This window comes from Vombatus ursinus, unplaced genomic scaffold, assembly GCF_900497805.2.
Source record: "Vombatus ursinus unplaced genomic scaffold, bare-nosed wombat genome assembly UNPS02009205.1, whole genome shotgun sequence".
NCBI lineage: Eukaryota > Metazoa > Chordata > Mammalia > Diprotodontia > Vombatidae > Vombatus > Vombatus ursinus.
The window spans coordinates 44,521,163-44,541,379 of record NW_020948983.1 but is presented as its reverse complement, the minus strand read 5'-3'; the positions used below and the strand labels follow the sequence as shown (position 1 = coordinate 44,541,379).

The 20,217-nt window shown below is 39.8% G+C and overlaps 1 protein-coding gene and 1 long non-coding RNA gene across 2 annotated transcripts in view; one reads left to right on the top strand and one right to left on the bottom strand.

Moving 5' to 3' along the window:
- ALDH1A3 (aldehyde dehydrogenase 1 family member A3) overlaps window positions 1-20,217 on the bottom strand; it is a 50,770-nt gene that overhangs the window by 11,217 nt on the left and 19,336 nt on the right. The window contains exons 6-9 of the mRNA XM_027851449.1: window positions 17,744-17,872; window positions 13,781-13,894; window positions 9,662-9,764; window positions 7,578-7,762 (exon numbers count right to left, since the gene is read on the bottom strand). Coding sequence (XP_027707250.1) covers window positions 7,578-7,762; window positions 9,662-9,764; window positions 13,781-13,894; window positions 17,744-17,872 — 531 coding nt within the window. The remainder of the gene's footprint in view (window positions 1-7,577; window positions 7,763-9,661; window positions 9,765-13,780; window positions 13,895-17,743; window positions 17,873-20,217) is intronic.
- The window catches only part of LOC114035368, a 37,725-nt gene that overhangs the window by 14,829 nt on the left and 2,679 nt on the right, over window positions 1-20,217 (top strand). The window contains exon 2 of the long non-coding RNA XR_003568213.1: window positions 9,240-9,345. This is a non-coding gene — a long non-coding RNA (uncharacterized LOC114035368). The remainder of the gene's footprint in view (window positions 1-9,239; window positions 9,346-20,217) is intronic.

Genomic DNA, 20,217 nt, shown 5'->3' with positions numbered 1-20,217 from the left:
TGTGTGTGTGTGTGTGTGTGTGTGTGTGTGTGTGTGTGTGTGTGTGTATGAAGAGAGAGAGAAAGAGGGAGAGAGAGAGAGACACATAGTTGGTTGTTTTCCTTTGTGCCGAGCGGACCAAAATGACATCACTATGTCAGAATCAAGGGCACAGTGGGTGACTGTGGCTGATCAGACCAATACATGCTTGAAAGGCTCTACCACAGGCCAGGCACAAATCGTCCATATGAACATTTGGAGTGGAGATGTCTCTAAATTTATGCATCTCATATTTCTTTTGAGCTACTGCAATTCTGCTTTGCTTATAGAGCACAGTGCCTTATTTGATGTGGGCACACCATGCTGGGCAATCCTGTGCCAGTGTCTCCCATGCCTTAATGATTGATTACAAAGTTCTTCAGAGAGACCTTGAGAGTGTACTTGTATCACTTCTTCTGACCTCCATGCGAGCCCTTGCCTTGTGTGAGTTCTCTGAAAAACAGTTTTTAGGCAAATGCACATTTGGCATTTGAACAATATGTTCAGCCCGTTGAAGTTGCACTGTCTGCAGTCGAGTTTAAATGCTTGGCAGTTTAGCTCAAGAAAGAACCTCAGTGTCTGGTACCTTACCTTCCCAGAGGATCTTCAGAATCTTCCTAAGACAGTTCAAATGGAATTGATTCAGTTTCCTGACATGGTGCTGGTATACTTTCCACGTTTCATAGGCAGACAACAATGAGGTCAGCACAACAGCTCTGTAGACCTTCAGTTTGGTAGGCAGTCAAATACCTCTTCTCTCCCACGCTTTCCTTTGGAGCCTCCCAAACACTGAGCTAGCCCTGGCAATGTCAACCTCATTGTCCATATGTACATGCCTTAAAGTACATTGCCAAGGTAAATGAACTTATTCACAGCATTCAAAATTTCTCTGTTTTCTGTAACTGATGGTTCTACATATGGAAGGTGCAGGCTGGGTGATGAAGAACCTCTGTTTTCTTGGTGTTGACTTTCAGGCCAAAATTAGCACAAGTGGCAGAGAATCAATCCATACTCTGTTGCATCTCAGCCTCAGAGGCTTCACTGAGTGCACAATCATCAGTGAACAAAAAGTCACACACCAACTCTCCCTCCATTTTGGTCCTGGCTTGTAATCTTTTCAAGTTAAATAATTCACCATCAGTGTAGTGGCTGACTTTGATGCACCATTGCAGAAAACATCCTGTTAAAAAGCATGGGAGCAAGCACACAGCCCTGCTTCACTGCCTGGTGACTGGGAAAGCTAGAGAGCCTCTTCCATGTTCCAGAACCTGTGAAAGTATGCATGCCATCATGGCACTGTTGGATATGCTGTACCTTGACCCAATATAGTGATGTTGTTTTGGTCCTCTTCAAGCGTGGACAACAACCAACCACATGTAGATGTATTATATAGACATATACTATACATGTGTGGATAGAATAAATAATACTGATTTATATAATATCACAAATTCAGACCATATTTCAAATCCCATTCAAACTTCTATCCTCCTACTTCACTTCACTTTCTACTTTCAGTGGAAAAAATATGATTACAATAGTTCTTATTATTCCTGGGTTCCACTTTCCACCTAAAGAGGCGAAAATAATAATCATACACTTCTACCAGTGCTTCTGGAAAAGCTGGGACGATCAGTGGCACTGTGGCTCCAGTCACTATCCAGTCCTTGTGATTTCCCAAAACCTTCCTTGCCCACCCCCATCCCCTACCCCCACTAGAAAGTAAGCCAGCTGCTGAAAGAGAATATTTGGCTTTGCATTTGTATCCCATCACTTAGCATAGTGTCTGGCACATAGTAAACACTTAATAAATGCAGTTCATTCATTTACAATTCTTGTACATGTGGAAAAACTGAAATAGAGATGGGAGCAATCTTATAATCAGTCTGGTGAATTTGCAATTGAATTATCCGGCTTTTGGATGGTCATTGATCAAAGACCTGCTTTGAATTTTGTTGAAAATGGTCTCAGTTTTCCTCTTCACTTTGGCTTTGTGGACACAGCTTTAGGATGTATTTGTTGGTACTGATACTTTATGATTTTAGACAGAGTAATGAGTTTTACTTAAAATATGTTAAAAATGAAAAATAAAAAGCAAACCCAATAGCCTATCTGCATTTGTTTCTTTCTGCCACAGGAGAGCATGTGAGTCAATAATTGGGGGCATATGCCCAAAGCCCCCAGTCTTCATAAATCGCCTCATTAAAAACAGATTCAATATTAATCTCTAGTTGAATAGGTTCTCTATTTGCATTCCAGCCCCAGTCTCTGGACAAAATAAGTATGATTCATGTTTTAAACAAAAGAGATTAGATTTGGAGTCAGGAGACAGATTGAATCTCTGCTCTCTACATAATAGCCCATGTAGCCTTTGGCAAATCACTTAATCCCTTATGCCTCAGTCTCCTCGTCTGTGAAATGAGGACTATAATTGGACCACTCCTTTTACAAAGTTGTTGTGATGATCAAATCAAATAATTCATGCAGCATATTCTGCCATTCATAGTGCTTTTTAAAAATGTTAACTGTTGTTATTTTCCACTGGCTTCTCTTCAAGATCAGTGGTTTCCAAAGGTTATTGATGACATTACCAAAAATTAGTTTTTGCTAAGTGTAAGTGATATCTTCAGAGCCCTCACAATCTGGCACTATTTTATAAGTTCAGCCTCATCTGAATCTAAGGCCATGCTACAGTCAATTTGATTACTCTGTCCCAAGCCCCACCAATATTTTCAGCATCCCTTGCCTTTGCTAAAGATCTTCTCTATGCCAGGAATGATATACAATCCTCCATTTGGATCCCTTGCCTTTCCTCATCCCTATGTTCTGGATCCTTCCCCACCCCCTCCTGCCATCCTCCCCATGATTCACAGTACTTGGCTTACACTTTTCATATGCATTTATTGCATATATAATTTTGTATGATAGTTATGTTTGTATTTTGGTCTTTCCTTACTAGCTGGTGAATCTCATGAAGGCAAGAACCTTGTCTTATTTAATAGTTTATTTCCCCCAGAAACTAGCACATAGTTTAAAAAAAATAAAGTGGTGTGTGTTATTGTTGACTGTCTACCTAATTCATCGCAGTAAAATCCATCTGCTTTTCAGATAGTTTTCTTCTTAATGGACATCCTACACACCAAAAATAAAGTCTCCTGGTGGTAGTGGATGAGCCTATTGTTTTAAGTCAGAGAGCTCTCTGTTAAATTTCAACTTAAGCTAAATGGTGCAGGAGGTGGTAACAAAAATATGAGACCCCAAGGTATTAGATGAAAAGGCTCCTATCAGCTCAAGATGGGGAGGATGCTGGATCCCAGACAGGCCAGGTGGCTTGCATACTGTTTATCTGCCTTGTTGCTTAGTTGCCAAATAAAGTTGAATAATTTTTAAGCATCTGAGTGAGTGCTCTGCCTCTGGTGGACACCAGACAAGATCGGTTAGCTTCTTTACATTACTGAGTCTGGAATATTTAGACAGCTGGAACTTTTTGCAAAGCAAAATCTCATTACCATAGATGAAAAGACACATGAGGGAAAAATCCAACAGTCTCCTAGAATAATATTCTTGGGTTGGACTATTTAAGTGAACTTTGAAAAACTGAGTTCAGCAACACCATCAGAAGGGCTCATGAAATCAATACCAACTTTTTTGGCTCTGTTCTTCCAAAAGACACAATTAGTCCAAGGATTTCTGTCATCTTCCTCACACTAAAAGACCAAATATGTTGGAGAGAAAGAATTTTAAATCATAATCAGGTATAAGACTTTCCTTAGCACAAGGGATCAGTTCACATCTTTCTGCAGGAAGCTTGATTATCCTTAATGTGGTGGTTTATTCAATAATCTCTCATGGTTATGTTTCCATCTCATTTGGAAATTAAGCTCCTACAACTCATTTGATGGCCTATGGTTTACTAACAGCTGTGCTTCATAGGGGCCTCCTCATGGAAGCAACTGGGGGTGACTGTGCATGTAGCTGTACATAGTGGCCCTGGTCCACAAGAGGTATCTAGTAATAATGCCACCACCTTTTTAGCCTAGGGGAAAGGGACTGAAGCTGAGAGCAGAAACAAATCACAATATTCCTCTTTTCAAAGGCTTCCTTTCCATCTCCTTAGCCTGACGAACTATGTCTGTGGAACTGCTCAAAATGACTAATAGGCCTTCGTTTATTCATTCAACAAACATTTTCTAAATATCTAGTATTTACTGAGCATTGGGTTAGGCACTGAAGGGGACACAAAATTCACACGATAGATCATTGGATTATAAAATAATAGACCTACAAAATATGTTATCTTTCCATCCAAACATAAACTTCCCCATTTCTGTCAAGAGCACTGCCATATTTTTTGTTGCCTGAGTTCCTGACCTCAGTTTCATCCTCACTCTTGCTCCCCTCATATATCCAACCAGTCGTCAAATCTTGTGGCAATGTCTCTTGAATGCATCTCCCTTGACACCACTATATTTCAAACTCTCATCACATCTCGCCTGCCTCATTATCGGTTTCCCTAACTCCAGTCTCTTCCCTCTCCAAACAAGCCTTCACACTGCTTCCAAATGGGTATTCCTAAAACACAGATCTGACCATATCACCTACCTACCTCCAAAATTTCAGTAACTCCCTATTGCCACTGACATAAATTACAAAGCCCCCAGCCTCCTTATAAGTTGGCTCCCATCTACCTTTTCAATCTTATTTCTCATTCCTCTCCCTCACAGATTCTGCATCCCCATCAAACAGGTCTGCTGGATACTCGCTATCTCCTGCTTTGCAAAAGTGGTCCTCCACCTCTGGAATATACTGCTTTTCACTTCCACCTCAAAGAATACCTTCCTTCAAAATGAGACTTTTTTTGATCTACCTCTTAGAAAATATTTTACAAGTACTTTATGTTCTTATATAGATGTATCCCCAATAGAAGATAAGCCCCTTGAGGGCAGGTACTATTTTGTTTCATTAGAACACAAAGCAACCCTTGTATGTAGTAGATGCTTAATAAATTTTGAACATAATTGAATTGAACATTTAGCCTGAAAGAAAAAAGACTTAAGGGGCTTATTAATTGTCTCAAAGTATTTGAAGGGCTGTCATGTGGGAAAAGAGCAGCTAGGTGGCGCAGTGGATAGGGTGCTGGGCCTGGAGTCAGGAAAGACATCTTCCAGAATTCAAATCTGGCCTCAGACACTTACTAGCTGTGGGATCCTGGGCAGGTCATTTAACTCTGTTTGCCTCAGTTTCCTCAACTGTAAAATGAGCTGGAGAAGGAAATAGCAAACCACTCCAGTATCTTTGCCAAGAAAACCCTAAATTGGGTCACAAAGAACCAGACGCAACTAAAACAACTCAACAACAACAGCATATGGAAAAGGGATTAGATTTACTCCACTTGGTCACAGAGCAAAACCAGTGACAGGGGGGTAGAAGTTACACAGAACCAAATTTAGGCTGGATGTAAAGGAAAACTTCCTAGTCATTTGAGCTATCGCAAAGTGGAATGAACTGCCTCAAGAAGTAGTGGATTCTTCCCCATTGAAATTCTTCAAGCAGAGATGGGATAAGGACTTGTTAGTCTTCAGTTTTACCCCAGAGAGGTCTTATTCAGGTGCGCATATTGCGCTAGCTGGCCTCTGAGGTTCCTTCTAATTCTGAGTTTCTTTGATCTTATAATTAGGCTATTAAATATAGTACCTTATTTCTCATCTTCATGCCTTTGCACTAGTTGTCCCCAGTGCCTGAAATGCCTTTCCTCCTTCCCAATGCCCCTGAGAATCCTTAACTTCTTTTAAGACTCATCTCAAACATAGGCTACACAAAGCCTTTCCTAATCTCAGCTGCTGGTGTCTTCTCCTTCAAATCACCTGGTACCTTTTTTTTTTTTTTAATTATACCTCTATGTGCACACACTGTTCCTCCCAACAGAATCCAGGCTCCTTGAGGGCAGAAATGAAATTATTTTTAGCTTGGTATCCCCAGTACTTAGTACAGTGCCTGGCACATAGCAGGTGTTTAAAGAAGTTTGTTGACTGAATGATAGAGCTATTTGAAAGAGGAATGGGCTGCTTTAATTCCCTCACTTCTAGTCTTCAAATAAGGATTGGATGATCCCTTTTTGGGGATCTTGTAGAAAGGATTTTTGCTTAGGCCTACATGGTTTCTTTCAATTTTGAGATTCTGAGAATAGATATTATTCTCGTAGGCAGCTAGATGGCACAGAAGATAGAATACTGGACGTGAAGTCTTGAAGACCTGAGTTCAAATCCTACCTCAGACACCCTTAGTAGCTATGTGACTGTGGGCTAACCACTTAACCTCTATCTGCTCCAGTTTCCACAGCTGTAACATGGGAACAATGACAGCACCAACCTTACAGGGTTGTTGTGAGGATCAAAGAGAGAACGTTTGTAAAGTGCTCATTTTCTCTTATTATCTCAGTCTTGGACTTGAGAGATCACTTACGAGATTCTGATCCTTGGACTTTTAAATTTTTTTGTCAGAGAAGTTCCACAGAACTGTTTGTAGGCTGGTGAATCCTCATTTTTGTTTGGACGTGGCCTGCTTCTAATAAACATTTGTCACTCCCCAGCTGGTTAGTAGCGAGAGGCTAAACAGAAGACAAATCAGGCTGTTGTTGGTAAGGTCAGCTCCATCTCAATAATGCATGGAATGGCCGGTCTGGTATCTCTTAAATATTTATCCGTCTACTCTGCTTTATAACAGCAAGAAGGTGAGACGGGATACAGACCGCAGAAGAGCTTATTAAACCTAGTAGTTAGTCATCTCCTCTTCTCACCCTGTAAATAAAGCCTTCAGAGACGTGCTCACTAATGAGTCCTCCTGCTCATCAGGGAACGTTCAGAACAATGGGAAAGCCTTCAGACGCTTCACTTATGGTTTCACATATTCACTGTGCACCCTGACAATTCATCACGGCTCAAATTACTTTCTGCTCCCTGGTGACGCTCCCTGTCCTGAACTGGCTGCTGCTACCTCCTGCTGAAGGTCTAAGCAAGAAGACGCAAACTCCTCTTTCAAAAAAAAAAAAAAAGGACTACCAGACCTTTTAAAGACAGAGGAACACCTAGTCGAGGTGTTCCCCCATATGTAATCTGGAAAACAGAAAGAGTCTCAAAAAGGAGAGGTTTTGGAGAAGTTAGCAGTCAAGCAACACAAGGACACTGGGAGGATCTCCCTTCCATCTACACTTGTAAGTGAAACTATTCTCAAAACCCAATTGTAGGCCAAGGATTCTTCATCTGTTTTTGTGCAACAGACCACTTGTGCGGACTGGCAAGGTTGACGGATCTCTTATTAGGATAATGGTTTTAAATGCATTAAATGAAATGCACTGGGTTACAAAGGAAACCAAGTATATTGAAGTACAGTTATAAGCATACGTTATTTTTTTTTTAAATCATGTTCATGACCCTTCAGTTAAAAATTTCTGGTGTAGACAATGTAGGTGGCTGGATTCTTGGTAAAAATCAGAGCCTCATTGTCACAAACTCTTGAGTTTTGAGTCGCCCTCATCCATGAGAAGAGACACGTAAGAGTACCTGCGGCCCTTGTTCAGTCTGGACATCAAATGGGTCTCCAACGAGTCTCTTCTTGGCATACTCTACGCTCCGCTTGACAAATTCAAGGTAGACCTGTTCTTCCACAAACACTCGGGAAGCAGCTGTGCAGCACTGGCCTTGGTTAAAGAACACTCCCTGGTGGGCACACTCTACTGCCAAATCCACTAAAAAAAAAAAAGCCCAGAAAAATAATATGAGAGAGAGAGAGAGAGAGAAGAAGGGAGAGGGAGAAGGAGGGAGAATCTGTGATCCAATGAACTAGGACCAACCACTGCAGCAAACTGTTGCCTCAACTGTAAGCCCCATGATAGGGGAGGCCACATCTTATCGAAGCATTGCAATTAAAAGACAGAAAGCTGCTCTCTTTACATCAGACCCTTCATTAATGTTTGTTATATTGAACTACATAGGAGAGATCTCTAGAGGACTTGCTTTAGGAGATAATAATGAAAACTGGTGTATTATTTGTATGCAATCCAATACTTCTAATGTAGCTAAAAACCATTTAAATAAATGTTTCCCTTAATCTTTGTTTTAAAACACAATTACTTTGCTTAGCAAAGTCTTCAATGGTAAAATGCCAAAGAAAGTGGCACAGATAATTTCCTGGTTTCTCAATGGAGAAATGGGACCAGATGTTCTGAGGACTTACTTCCTCTCTAGTCAGAAGTACAGAGTTAGCCCTCTCTAATTTGAAAAATGAAGCTCAGAAAGTTTTCATGGAGCAGCACAGCTCCAGAACTGCATTTAGGAGCCTCTGAACATGGAAACAGCACTCTTCTGCAGGCCCCTAAGCCAAATTGAAATGCCCTCCTTCTAATGCAATGAATTCCTGCTTTTGAGAGAAGCTGGGGTAGGGGATGGAGGAGAAGAGGGGGTTAAGTCTACTCTGGTATTTTTTTTTAGGTTATATCATGCCTCAGATTCCAATTATGTCAAGAATTAATTATATGGAATTTCACAGACAGCCGGCATGTTTATGACTGCTTTCCCCTCCCCCATCAGTGTGTGGGGGGGGGCAAAGGGGGGGGGAGGAGAAGCCCTGTATGTTAAGTTTAGTAGAAAAAGGAAAAGCTGAGACTTATGACCCTGACGTCAGACTCTTGTTGACTTTCACTTCTATACTCCAATTTTTGAGCTACAGGTAAATGAAAGAAAGTTGAGGGCTGCCCTGGGTGTATATAGAAACATCAGCAACGGTCGCAGGGCTGACTCCAAGCAAAATTTATCTCCACTCCTCCCAGTTTCACCCTTCTGCACCCTCTCCTATCTCCTGTGGTGCCTCCTTCCCCTTACCTACCAAGTGTCTTTCCTTCTACCAAAATCTACTCTCTGAAAAGGATCTGATACCAGCCAGTTACACAACCCTGAGTCAGAAGTCAGTATGATAACTCTCCCAAGGGTATTTGCATTTCAAACCTTATCTCTAATCAGGGAATGAAAGCTTTTATCCCCTAGTAAAGTAATTTCTGGCATCAGTGAACACAGGGAGTAGGTTCTGGGAGGCTGATGGCCTTCCTGTTCTCCCAAAACCATAGGATGAAGGCAAAGGAAACTATGTTGACCTTACAAAAAATTGTAAAAGATCCATGGTGCCTTTCTATTTTCCCTTTTTGACTCCCACACTGATATGTTGTTTAGTTGCTGCCAACAGGGTGTGGTGCCTGGTAAACAGATCTCTATGATGGAAGTGACAACAGGACAAAGTAAAGGATGCTGACCTTGGTTCAAATCCTGCTTCATACGTGTAAGTAGCTATTCGACCACAGGCAAGACACTCTCACCTGTTTCCTCATCTGCATTACTTGCTCTAATAACTTTACTGGCTTGTTAGGGATCAGGAAGAGGCTCTATATAAACTATAAAGTGCTGTATAAATGAGTTATCACTATCATGATAGTGATACACAGTTTGACTCTCATTCACCTAATAGATCTAAAGGGCTATTGTAACTCAGATCTGACCTAACAGGTGCAAGGAAAAAAAAAACTATCCTTCCTTAAGAGAGAAGAAAAATACCATTGGGAAAAGCTCAAAGACTTTGTAGTCCAAAAGATACTCACAATCAGCATCAGCACAAACAATACATGGATTTTTCCCTCCAAGCTCTAAAGTTACTCTTTTTAGATTACTTTTAGAAGCAGCTTCTTTGATGAGCTTTCCAACCTGAAAGTGAAAAGGAAAAGTTTAGACCGCTTTCAGCATTACCAGAGAGTAATGGAGGACATGAGAGGTTCTAATAGAGGAACATGAGTTAACCAAGTGATATGGTAGCCCCCCAAAGCTAATGCAATTGTAGGCTGCAATTAGTGAGTGAAGTGGGTATAGAAATTGAATTAGTCAGGAAGATCTGAATTCAAATCTTGCCTCAGAAATGTACTAGCTGTGTGACCCTGGATAAGTCCCTTAACACCTAGCAGTCTGTTTTCTCATGTGTAAAATGGGGATGGTAGTAGCAGTGACCTCACAGAGTTCTTGTGAAGATCAAATAAGATAGTATGTGTAAAGCCCACTGCCAATTTTACAGCTCTATATATTAGTTATTATTATAGCCTAACTATACTCTGCCCTGGTCAGAGCACATCTGTAGTGCTGTGTTCTGTTTGGAGCACTGTATTTTAGAAAAGATCTACTACACAAACTAGAACACATCCAGATGAAGACAAATCTCAAAATCGTAACAATAAATACTATGTACTCATGCTTCCCTGATGCCAGTCTGGGATTCATCATTGTCCCAAGGTTGAGGTTCCTTTTCAAACACCTATCCCTGACCCCTGCATTAAACTTACCTGTCTTATCTATCCTCTTCCCTCAGGACCGTGTTCTCTGTTCACTAAAGTGTTCATCAGAACTAATGTTTCCGTCCTCTTACTTCTACATTAAAAACGAAGCTATTAGGAAGTAATGCTTTAACATAATGGAATGAGTAAGGCAGCTTAGGTGATGCAGTGGATAGAGTGCTAAGTCTGGAGTCAGAAGACTCACCTTCCTCAGTTCAAATCAGGCCTCATAGGCTTACTAGCTATGTGACTCTAGGCAAGTCACTTAATCTCTGTTTGCCTCAATTTCCTCATCTGTAAAATGAGCTGGAGAAGGAAATGGAAAACCACTCCAGTATCTTTGCCAAGAAAATGGGATCACAAAGAATCAAAAACAAGTGAACATAAATAATAAAAATGGAATGTCATAGTTTTGAAGGGCTATCTTATGAAAAATGAGTAGACATACTCTGCTTGACCCCAGAGATCAGAACTGAGACCTTAGTGGAATAGTGGAAGTTGTAGAGAGGCAAATTTAAGCTTGTTATAAGGAAGATATTTCTATCATTGGAGCTATCCAAAGTTTAAAAGACCTGCCTCCAAGGTAGAGGTTCCCTTTATGGGAGGTCTACAGGTAAATGCTAGATGGCTACTTGTTAAGATGTATTATAGAGGAGGTTTTTTTTTTCCAGGACTGGGTTAGATTAGATGACCTTTAAAGGCTCTTTAAACTGAGATTCACTGAGTCTGAGGTGGGAATTTCAGACAAGCTGGTGGCAGGGTGCTGAAGAGAATCTCACCTTGACAGATACAAAGATTGCACTAAAAAGAACCACCCATGCAGGCAGTCTCCTGTCTTCACATATGCAAAAAGATGGTTTTGTGTATTTGTGCCTGAAAGGATTATCATAGCGGGCTAGTTAATAATGGCAGCTAAAATTTAGACTAAATAATACCCAAAGCCTGAAGAGAAACAAGTAAATCACAGAATACCAAGTGAGGGAACAGTTGTATTTGTGAATGATGAAGGCATCTGAACACAAAAACAAGAGAAAAAAATGTAGAATAAGTTGTGTTTTTTTTAAAAAAAGGCAAAAACCATGCAATAAGCCTGTCTAAGACAAATGACAGATTATTCAACTCTCATATCCTGTTTATATTTAAGCATATTTTCAAGAAAAGGGGTTTCCAATCTGCCATGTTAAATAGAAAATACAGACTAAACAACTAGGAATAGAGGAACTGGTTATCTTATTCTCTCAGAAAAGAAATAAAATCCTTGAGAATAGAGATTGTTTGGTTTTTTGCATTTGTATTCCCAGCACCAGGCACACAAGAGGTATTTGATAAATACTTGTTTGCTGATTATCTTAATCACTAGTCTTAATGTTAGAAGAGGTCATTCTAAGGAAATGCTTGCCAAGTTATATAACACTTAGCAGTAAGGTGTGATCTCCTAAACAGAAGAGGTCAATTAACCCAACCAATTTCTTCCGTAGAAAGGCATAAAACTTAAATAAAATATGAGGTTGTAGGTTTGCACAAAACTGGGTCATGTTTACATTTGTCTTTGTTAAGAAGAAAAGTTTAGTATCGTGATTGGGAGCAGTATAACTGCATTTGAAACACCAGCATGCCCATGGATCATGGCCCAAATGAGATCTGGAATAGTTCTCAGGTGAGGATGTTTCTACCTAAGGAGAACAGCCAAAGAAAAACAGGGCTTACATAAGTGAATTATTTATGGGTGGTGTTAAGTACATTCTTATAGTGGAACACACTTAGGATGACATCTTAGAAGAAACAAACCAGAGAAACCAAAGCTTGCTTCTAGAGATAAAACAATTCAATGGATCACCAAACTCATCCTTTAAACTTAAAATACTAAATAGTAAAAGTACATTTGCATATCATCATCATCATTACCAGCTAGCATGTTGTATAAAAACAGGCATGTCTCTCCCTTCATAACCATTTGGATACTCCTCTTTCTCTCAGAGAAGATGAAGAATATTCAGAGTGGAATCATATTTAAAGCCCTTTCCAACCTAGCACCAGCCTGATTTTCTCAACTTCTTTCATACTACTCTCCTTCATGCATTCTAGCCAAAATGGCCTCCTCACTGTTCCTCAAACTTGGCATCCCGTCTCCCACCCTCATGCTTTTGTATAAGCTGTCCTCCAGTCATGGAATGTCTTTGTTTCTTGCCTCCACCTGTTGGAATCTCTCTCTCTTCCTTCAGGACTTGGCTCAGGTATTACCTCCTCCACAAGATTCTCCTCATCCTGCAAGCTAATCTCTCTGCTCTCAAGTTTTCTTGTATTTACTTATGTGTGTACTTGTAATCCCTGGATATAATGCAAGCTATTAGAAAGTAGGGAATATTTTTCATATTTTGTCTTTGTAACTCCAGTCCTGTAAGAGACAGTGTGGCATAATAGATAGAGAATTGGCTTAAAAGCCAGAAAGACCTGTGTTCAAAGCTCACCTCTGACATATATTGGCTATTTGACTTAGGGCAAATCACTTAACCTCTCAGTGCCCTGAGCAATGAAGGCCATACAGCTGAAGAACCTGTGCTGCCCTACATTGACAGAGGGAATCCCCTCACATGGGAGTTCCCTCTTCCAGTGAAATTACAAGTCCATCCCCCATCTCCACTCCTAGCACAACGTCCTACACATAGTATGTGCTTAATGTTAATTGCTTGTTGAATTTAACTATTAAATGTTTGCCCTAGATAGATGATTATTAGAAATAGAAATTGAAGTGATTTTGCAGCTTTGAAATAAACAAGTAAATTAAAGCATTTATAAACAAATCCACCTAAGCAAAAAAAAAAATCTGGAAAAAAAGAAGAAACTGAAGGACTGTTGAAGCTTTTGTGAAGTGGTAGAAATAAGGCTAGATAAAAATAGGACCTAAAAATGCACATTTCCATTTCTATGATAGAAGACGTAATACTACTGTCTTATCCAGGCTGGAAAATCACAGGATTATAGGGTTAGAGTTGGAAAGGACCCTTTGATGTCACCTAGCTTTACCTTCATGAGGTAACTGAGGCCCAGAGAGATCAAATAACTTGACCAACATCAAAAAGCTAGTGAATGGCAGAGCTGGAATTCAAATTCAGGTCCCTTCATTCAAAATCCAGCATCCTTTCTCCTGTACCATGCCACCGCCATTGAAATAAAAAGGAAGAAGAAGTTCCTTGGCTGAACTATATTAGAATATTTTTTAATGAACAATATATTTTAGATTTATACTTAGCTTGGAGACACATCAGGAACTTTTAAACTACTAAAACATCTTCACACTAACATAGAAAATAATCTAGCCTCCCAATCGTTTAGAACATACAGATCCTTCTTTATTACATTTTTGACAAACACCAGTATTTGGAGGCAGGGAAAGCATACCTCTGTTGATCCAGTGAAGGCTATTTTGTCGATCTTAGGATGTGAAGAAATAGCTGCTCCTGCTGTCGGTCCATAGCCTGGAACTATGTTCACCACTCCTGGAGGGAATCCCACCTAGAAAGTAACCAAGATGGTGTTACAAAGAACTACTCAGAGCCCAGGTGGGACCATGGTAACTGACTAACCCAAGGATAGAAAGGACATTGACTGGCATTACAGTGTTTTGTGTAGGCTTGCTAAGAGGTACTGAATTTTAGGAGATCATCAGGCAAGGTACAAACTAATTCATGTCATCTTTTGAAATATAAGGGAGCACATCAAACTTAGGTTATGTTCCATATACCATGGAAGTTGACTGTATCCTATTTTCATGGAGCCCTGAACACCATTCATGGAAGTCTGTTCTGTTTTGCACATTCATTCATCTAGGAGGCATCAAAATCACTTTGAGATCTTCTAGTTGGCTTAGATTTGAAAAAAAAATTATAAAAAAGGAAAAGACTTGTCATGTTGCATGATATTTTTCAAACTTCCCTATTAAATATGAAGAGCCTTAGCCAGTGGTGTTTATATGTAGTACTTTAATAATAGCTAGCATTTATATGGTGCTATCTAGCATTTTATACAGTTTATATGGCATTTGCAAAGCCTTATTATCTCATTTTAACCTCATAACAACTCTGAGAGGTAGGTGCTATTATTCTCATTTTATAGGTGAGAAAGCTGAGGCTAAGAAGCTATGGGACTGGTTCAGAGTTTGGTGAGTGTTTGAGATCAAATTTGAACTCAGATCTTTCTGGCTGCAGGGCTAGTTCACAACCTAGTTGCCTTAGCCTTACCTTAATTAACCCTAGAGAAGAACTTGAAGCATGTGCTCACAGAAAGGCTTAATTCCATGTTTCTCATGACTTTTTCTCTAGTTCATCATATAGAATTTCATTTATTAAATATCTGTTCTCCAGACTAACAATAAACAGAGCTATATACTGCCATATTTAAGGTCTAACTTCTGACACAAAGCCTTTTCTGATTTCTAGTCCCCAGTAATCCCTGCTTTCTTCCTCTTAAAATGACTTGTTATTTTGGATATGCTTTATCTCCATATATGTTATATACTCCCGGTAAAATGTAAGCTCTTTGAGGGCAGGACCATTCCATTTTTGCCTTTATATCTCCAGCACCTAGAACAATGCCTAGCACATAATAAATACTGAATAAACATTTCTTGAATTGAATTTTAGTTTTTTCATCTGCTTCTATGAAGTAGTTTACACTTCTCTTCAACTAGATAAGAAATGCCTTAAGGTCAGGGACAACATTTTAACCAATCAAAGAAAGGGAAGGTAACAACATTTATTAAGTGCCTAGTATGAGTCAGGTATTGTGTTAAGTGCTTTATGAATATATCTTATTTGAACCTCATAACACCCTTGCATGGGTAGTATAACAATCTTAATTTTAGGGGGGCAGCTAGGTGGCACAGTGGATAGAGCGCCGGCCCTGAAGTCAGGAGGACAAGAGTTCAAATCCAGCCTCAGACCAAACACTTGACACTTACTTGACCCTGGGCAAGTCAGTTAACCCCAGTTGCCTGAAAAAACAAACAAACAAAAAACAATCTTCATTTTATAGTTGAAGAAACTGAGGCAGAAGGTAGTTAAGTGACTTGCCCAGGGTCACACAGCCAGGACATGTCTGAAACTAGATTTTAACTCTGGTCTTCCTGACTCCAGGCCCAGTGTTCTATCCACTGAATCCCCCTAATTGCTCCCATCAATCAACAAGAAATTTGTTTTCAAGACATACTATATGTGTAGCACAGTCACTCTGCTAAATGGTAGAGATAAAAAGACAAAAAATGAAATCGTTCCTGCCCTCAAGGAGCTTACATTCTAAAGAGGAGAGACAAGAGGTGAATGCACACACACAATGTATGTATATACAAGATACATATACAGTGTATATGTATATACATCACCTAGAGAGGGAAGGAACTAGTAGCTGGGACATGAGGAAAGGCCTCAGAGAAACGACAGCGTATGAGCTGACTTTGGAAGGAAACCAGACAGGATAAGAGTCTGAAATGAGGAGAGAGAGCATTCCAGGCAAGGAGACCCCCAGGATAAGGCACAGATACAGGAGATGGATACATGTGAGGAAAATTAAGTAGGCCACTATGGCTAGACCATAGACTAGAGCATGGAGGAGAATAAAGTGAAAGAAGACGGGAAAGGTAAGAAGGATTTGGGTTGTAAAGAGCTTTAAATGCCAAGCAAAAGCATTTTTGATCCTAGGGATAAGAGAGGGCCAATGGGGTTAATTGAGTAGAGGGATGACATGGTTTGACCTGTATTTTAGGAAAATCTCTTTGGTGGCTATGTTGGAGGATGGATTGGAATGAGAAGAGACTTGAGGCAGGAAAATCAATTAGGAGGCTATCTCAATGGCCCAGGATCCTAGCATGGAGTCATGTACTTAATAGGCACTTAATAAATGTGTTGAATTTGCTGTTGTCATTTTCCAAATTGTGACAGAAGATAAAAATAACACTGGATAGAGTGTTCTTGATTTTTCAATGTATAGGATATGTCCTATGGTACGTATTACAATTAGATTATGCCTTCTCTCAATCTCATACACAGTGTCTCGATTATAATCAACTGAAACCATATATCATGTTAGTGTGATGCCAGCTATCTGCTTTCCAATGAATTACATATGTTGCCACAAAAATTAATGTGCTTAGGGTGACCACATTTGGGGAGATATAATGAGCTTTATCTTTACTTCCTCCAGAAGAGTTCTTAAAACAGAATTGATGGTTTGGAAGGCACAAGCTAAACAAACATGAATTAGGTCTCCAAACAACAGTACAAGGCCAAGTGAGAATCTGGTGAATTATGGATTATTTTAACCTAGTCTGTTTGTAACAATGTAGGCATGTCAAGTGCAACAGCAAAGCCAAAAACCTAAGATAGATTCCCAACCTCTTGTCCAAGGAAGAAAATAAGCATTTATTAAGTACCTAGTATAGGCTAGGCTCTGTGCTAAGCATGTTATAAGAACAAAACTAAACTAGCCTCTTCTCTCAATTCCTGATTTAAACATAAAGCCAGTAGACAAGTGCCCAAAATATGTTGTGAGATTTGTCTTTGAGGATATGCTTACTTCTCTGTCCTCAAAATGGCCCATAGAAAGACGTAGCTATTAGATGATTTGAGCTTCTAAATCAATGTCACCTGTATCTCTCATTATATAGGTGAAGAAACTAAGGCTTGAGCCAAGTGACTTTGCCATTGTCAAGGAGCTGATGGGGGGAAGGAAGGGAGAAAGGGAGATTCAGTTAGGGTCCAGGTCTCCTTATTCTGAAACCAGTGAGTGTTTTTCTCTGCTACATTACTTTTGCCCCTTCCCCCATCTCCAAACACAAATAAAACCCAAACCCAAATTACTTCAACTGAATATCAATTATTATTGAAGTCAAGACTTTGGTCTAGTAGGCTTGCTCTTGTGTGTTATGATTTCAGCCAGAACAAGCAATATTATATTAGATCATCCCCTCCAGATAGCTTTTCATCCCACAATGGCAAAGCCTGATGAACCTCCTACATATTCTGTTCTTTTTCTGATAACCTTCCTTAGCATTCATTCTCTTGTAAATTCACTAAGCAAAACATTTGGTTCTAAATTATTACATTGAACCCATAATAAAACTTAAGTGGCCTCATTAGCCTGACTGGAAGGAACAGAGTTTCTTCTAATTCGGCAACATGAGCAATGGAAAAAAATTAAGTTGCCAAGCAAAATTTAGGAAGTGATATCCTGCCCACTCAACTGTAAATAAGTTTGCAACAAAAGGTTAGGTAAATCTTGATTGGAGCAGTTTTATCTTGCTCCATGGCTCAGTTCCTAGAAGTGGATATGCTATCAAGGACACAAAATATTTTCTTTTGGACATCCTACCTCTTTGATCAAAGATCCAAGATAAAGTGATGTTAGGGGTGTCTGCTCAGCTGGCTTAATAACGATGGTATTCCCACAGCACAGGGCTGGTGCCATCTTCCAAATAAGCATCATCAATGGGAAGTTCCACTGAAACAAAGCAGACATTGTCTTGATATTGGCTCTGGAGAGAAATGATTTACACATCACCCCTTTCCCTTCAGTGACATCTACTGGCTAAGAAGGAAACAAAGAGTGAAAAGGAAGACTTGGGCAGGGGGGAGGGGGAGGGGGAACCTTTGGAAAATGGAACCATCATTTATGTGCCTGGACAATCATGGAGCCATTGTTAGGGTGGACTAATAATAGCCACAGCGGCAGTTTTAAACACCAGTTGGAAACACTCGTCTCTTTTAGTCTAATAGAACTTACCTTACAGGTTTGTTGTGAGGATCAAATGAGGTAATAGGCAATGTGCTTTGCCAACCTTAAAGCCCTGCACAAATACTCGCTGTTATTATTAGGCTTGATCTATAAAGGGTTAAAAAGTTCTATTGGCTGGTTCTTTTTTTTTCTTCATAGAATCCATAGTTCTAGAGCAAGGATTCTTAACCTGAGGTCAATGATTTTTTTTTAAATTGATAACGGTATTTTAATAGAATTGATTTCCTTTGTAATTATATGTAAAACTTATGTATTTTAAAACATTATTCTGAGAAGGGATCCATCCTGCCAGAGGGGTCAATGACACCCACAAAAATTAAACACCTCTGTTCTAGAGCTGGAAAGGGCTACAGAAGCCAGAAATGATTATGTGGGTCCTGATGACATGGAAAGAAATCAAATATTGTCAAGAGCCAGAGAGCCAGAAGGGAACTTAGTTAGAGATCATCTCATCCAAATCTTTAATTTTACAGATGAGAAAACTGAGGCTTAGAAAAGTAGAATGACTTGCATAAGGTCACACAGTAAATGTCAGAATCTATCCTCAAACCTAGTTCTAAATCTATGATGCAGGACAAACTCTTAAGTTCAGCATTCTTTCCATTACACTATGCTGCCTCTATGAACAGAATAATTTAATTTCTACCCCCTCTGCCCATGTCTCTCCTTTTCTCCTCCCTCTCCCCTAACCAACCAACCAAACCAAACAAAAAAAAAAAAAAAACATTTATTAAGAACCTACACTGTACTGAGCACTTAGGATATAAATACAAAAGTCAAAGTCCCCAAGGAGCTTACATTCTAAGAGGAGAGAGACTGAATTCACAATATGGGCTCAAAAAAGACACACACAAAGCAGCCTTAGGGTGAGGCTGGAGCAACCAGGAAAGATCTTGTGAAGAAGGTATTTCTTGTGCCAACTTGTGAAGGAAATCAAGAATTCCATGAGACAGAGGTGAAAGGGGAGAATGTTCCAGGTATGGGGGAGAGCCAGTTAAAAGGCATACAAAGAGGTGGGAGATGGAGAATCACATGTGGGGAGAAGCAAGCAGGAAAGATTGGCTGGATTGTAGAGTGCATGGAAAGAAGTACTATGTAACAAGGTCGAAAACCTAGGAAGGGGCCAGGTTGTAAAGAGTGTTAACTTCCAAACAGAAGAGTTTATATGGGTTCCTAAAAGAAATCAGGAGCCACTGGAGTTTATTGAGTAGGGATGAAATGTGGTCAGATCTGTGCTTTAGAAAAATTTCTTTGGTAGCTACATGGAGGATGATCACTTGGAGTGGGGAAAGACTTGAGGCAGGAAGACCAATTAGAAGGCCATTGCAATGATCTAGGCAAGAAATGATGAGGACCTTAACTTGGATATAGGTGAAGAAAAGAGATGTAGGCAAGAAATGTGAAGATAGAAAAGACAAGATTTGGCAATTGCTTGACTATGTGGGGTGAGAGTGACAAGTCAAGGAGGACATTAAGGTTGCAATTGTAGATGACTAGAAAGATGGTGGTGCCCTTGACAGTACTATATATGTTATCTCATTTGATCCTCACAACCACCCTGTTAGTTGCTATTATTATCTCCATTTTACATTTGAGGGAATTAAGGCTGAAAGATGGTGACTGACTCTGAGTTGGGTATTAAATATCTGAAGCAGGATTGGAACTCAAGGCTTCCTGATACTAAGTCTATCACTTTGTCCACTGACCATTGTACTACCTAGTTCCCTCTAATAGGGAAATGCTGAAGAGGGTTTGGGGGAAAGATAATGAGTTTTATATTGGATACGTTGAATTTGTGATACCCACAGGACATTCAGTTCTAAATACCAAATAGGTAACTGATTCTGTGGGATGAGTTCCCCAAGTGAGAGAGTATAGAGAAAAAGGCTTAAGACAGAACTATGGGATATACCCACATATATGGGAATGTGGGGGAGACTTGATAAGGAACCAGCAAAGGAGATTGAGAAGGAGTAGTTAGATGGGTAGGAGGAGAACTAAGAGACAAGAGCTTCACTAAAACCCAGAGGGGAGACAGGGAGGATAGCATG